This window comes from Prunus persica, unplaced genomic scaffold (genome assembly GCF_000346465.2).
Source record: "Prunus persica cultivar Lovell unplaced genomic scaffold, Prunus_persica_NCBIv2 scaffold_13, whole genome shotgun sequence".
NCBI classification, from domain to species: domain Eukaryota; kingdom Viridiplantae; phylum Streptophyta; class Magnoliopsida; order Rosales; family Rosaceae; genus Prunus; species Prunus persica.
Window position 1 is genome coordinate 37,495 of NW_018027149.1, and position 2,206 is coordinate 39,700.

The window sequence follows — 2,206 nt, forward strand, 5'->3', positions numbered from 1 at the left end:
ATCTGGACCCACTTGAAGAGTACACAGATGAGCAAATTTGGGAGGTTGGTTGGTTTTACACTGATGAAAGGAAGCTTCTTCCTACTAAATGTTCTTCATTAATAGATTTGCAGTGGTAAATTCGTGGGACTAGTTAAAACATCTTTTGATTTTTTCAGGCCCTGGATAAGTGTCAACTTGGAGATGAAGTTAGGAGAAAGGACGGAAAGCTGGATGCCACAGGTTTGTTCTATGGCTACTCTAAGATACAGGCTATATATGATGCACTAGATTCCATTTTACGTCATGGAAATTCTTTTGTTTATGTTTCATATGGTTGCTGCAGTTAGTGAGAATGGAGAGAACTGGAGTATGGGTCAGAGGCAGTTGGTCTGCCTTGGCCGTGTGCTGCTCAAGAAAAGTAAGGTCTTGGTGCTTGACGAAGCTACCGCGTCGGTCGATACAGCTACAGATAATCTCATCCAGCAGACCCTTCGCCAACACTTTACTGACTGTACAGTCATCACTATTGCACATCGTATAACTTCTGTTCTTGATAGTGACATGGTTCTGCTTCTGAGTCATGGTTAGTATTGCCATATGAATGCATTCAACTTCCTCTAGCTACCACTGAACCTCACCTTTTTATTCATTTTTAATTGTATCTTTGTTCTTGTTGTAGGTCTTATTGACGAATATGATTCTCCTGCAACCTTGCTCGAGAACAAGTCGTCATCTTTTGCTCAGCTTGTGGCAGAGTACACAATGAGGTCGAATTCCAGTTTTGAGTAGTTCGACTGACAATTGAAATTCCAAATCTTCATTATGAACTACTCAACTTGGTAGCTGTTTTCATAATGACGAAACATAAGCGGTGAGGTCCAAAGCAATAGAACTGGGTGATCAAGTTAAAGTTTGCAGTGTATTTTAGGCTATATTCTGCTGCAAATATTGTATGGTTAAGTACTTTCAAGTAATTTTGATACTGAGAGCTCAATATAGGTGTGAAATTTTGTGGTCGAATAAAGTAATTGTAAGTTGATTGAACTCCTATGCAAAACATCCTCTCATTGAATAGATAAATGGCTCTGTAATTGGAAAATTTTGTAAGTAAATTCATCGGTCCCTCTACTTGTCCAAGACAATGCGTCGTAGACTATATTAGAAGTAGATATTCCAGAACCGTATCCCAAAAGACTTTGGTTAGACAAACCCACTAGTTAGCTACACTAAAGAAGGGGATGACACTGTAGGAAACCCACCAAAGATTTTAGTTTGAATAATTTTCCTACTGAATGATGATTCTCCCTTTGAAAATCACAATTCCTCCACTAGATGAGGAGAAGTTCACAATTCTTTGGGTTAACGGGTGGACCATGTCATGAATCCATCCACACAAAAATAAGGAGAATCCTTAATTTCACCCAAATTCTCGGAATTCCTTTATTTTGATGTGCAAATGAGTGACGTGGTCCACTCGATGAAACAAAAAATTTCACACAAAAGATACCTCGACTAGAGGTTCGATATTAGTTTATCACCTATTGAAAAGGTAACAACTTGCACCCGAAATCGCACTTTGTTATAAGTAAGTATGCAAAAATAATTAACCACCTCCAAAAGCACTTTGGTAAAGGTAAGTTATATTTGGTAAGTTATATATATATCTGTATTATAGGGTACTACAACAGTTTATTATCTACCCTCCTATATTCACCTTCCCTCTAGTATACAACATATATACTTGGCAAAGTGTATACCTGCCCCATAGGTTAATATATAATGGTTGATTGCCTACTCAAAAGTCCTTCCCTGTCTTTTTCTTGCTCATTTTCTCGCCATTAATAATGCGCCATATTGCATGCAATTATGCAAAGAGCAACAACATCTATTTATACTTGCAAGAAATAGTAACATAGCTCTCACACCATCACCCATCTTGCTCATCCTGACCCCGCAACCAAAAACATAATATCAATTAAAAGACAGATAAGAAAGCACTAGGAAGAAACAGAAATCGATTCATCACATATATGGTGCTTCGAAGTCGATTCAATAATTCTCATACATGAGAAAGCTCGTTCCATTGTTGCTGTACATAGAAACCAAGGAAAACAAGGTCGAAAATTATTGATTTCTATCAATTAGGAAATAAGAAAAACAAAATGCCTAGTTCTTTGCAACCGAATACTCAAGCCAAGAGAATTGGCCAAACCACTTTTTATTA

General features: G+C 37.5%; 1 protein-coding gene and 1 long non-coding RNA gene across 2 annotated transcripts in view; one reads left to right on the top strand and one right to left on the bottom strand.

Annotated features, from left to right (window-relative positions):
- The window catches only part of LOC18784534 (ABC transporter C family member 3), a 5,081-nt gene extending 3,971 nt beyond the window's left edge, over window positions 1-1,110 (top strand). Inside the window, 4 exon segments of the mRNA XM_020553911.1 lie at window positions 1-44; window positions 159-222; window positions 326-565; window positions 662-1,110. The exon segment at window positions 1-44 is cut by the window's left edge and continues 301 nt beyond it. Of these exon segments, the coding sequence (XP_020409500.1) occupies window positions 1-44; window positions 159-222; window positions 326-565; window positions 662-771 (458 nt within the window). The 3' untranslated portion in view covers window positions 772-1,110.
- A 495-nt stretch (window positions 1,111-1,605) lies between these two features.
- LOC109946373 overlaps window positions 1,606-2,206 on the bottom strand; it is a 1,378-nt gene continuing 777 nt past the window's right edge. The window contains exon 2 of the long non-coding RNA XR_002269526.1: window positions 1,606-1,927. This is a non-coding gene — a long non-coding RNA (uncharacterized LOC109946373). The remainder of the gene's footprint in view (window positions 1,928-2,206) is intronic.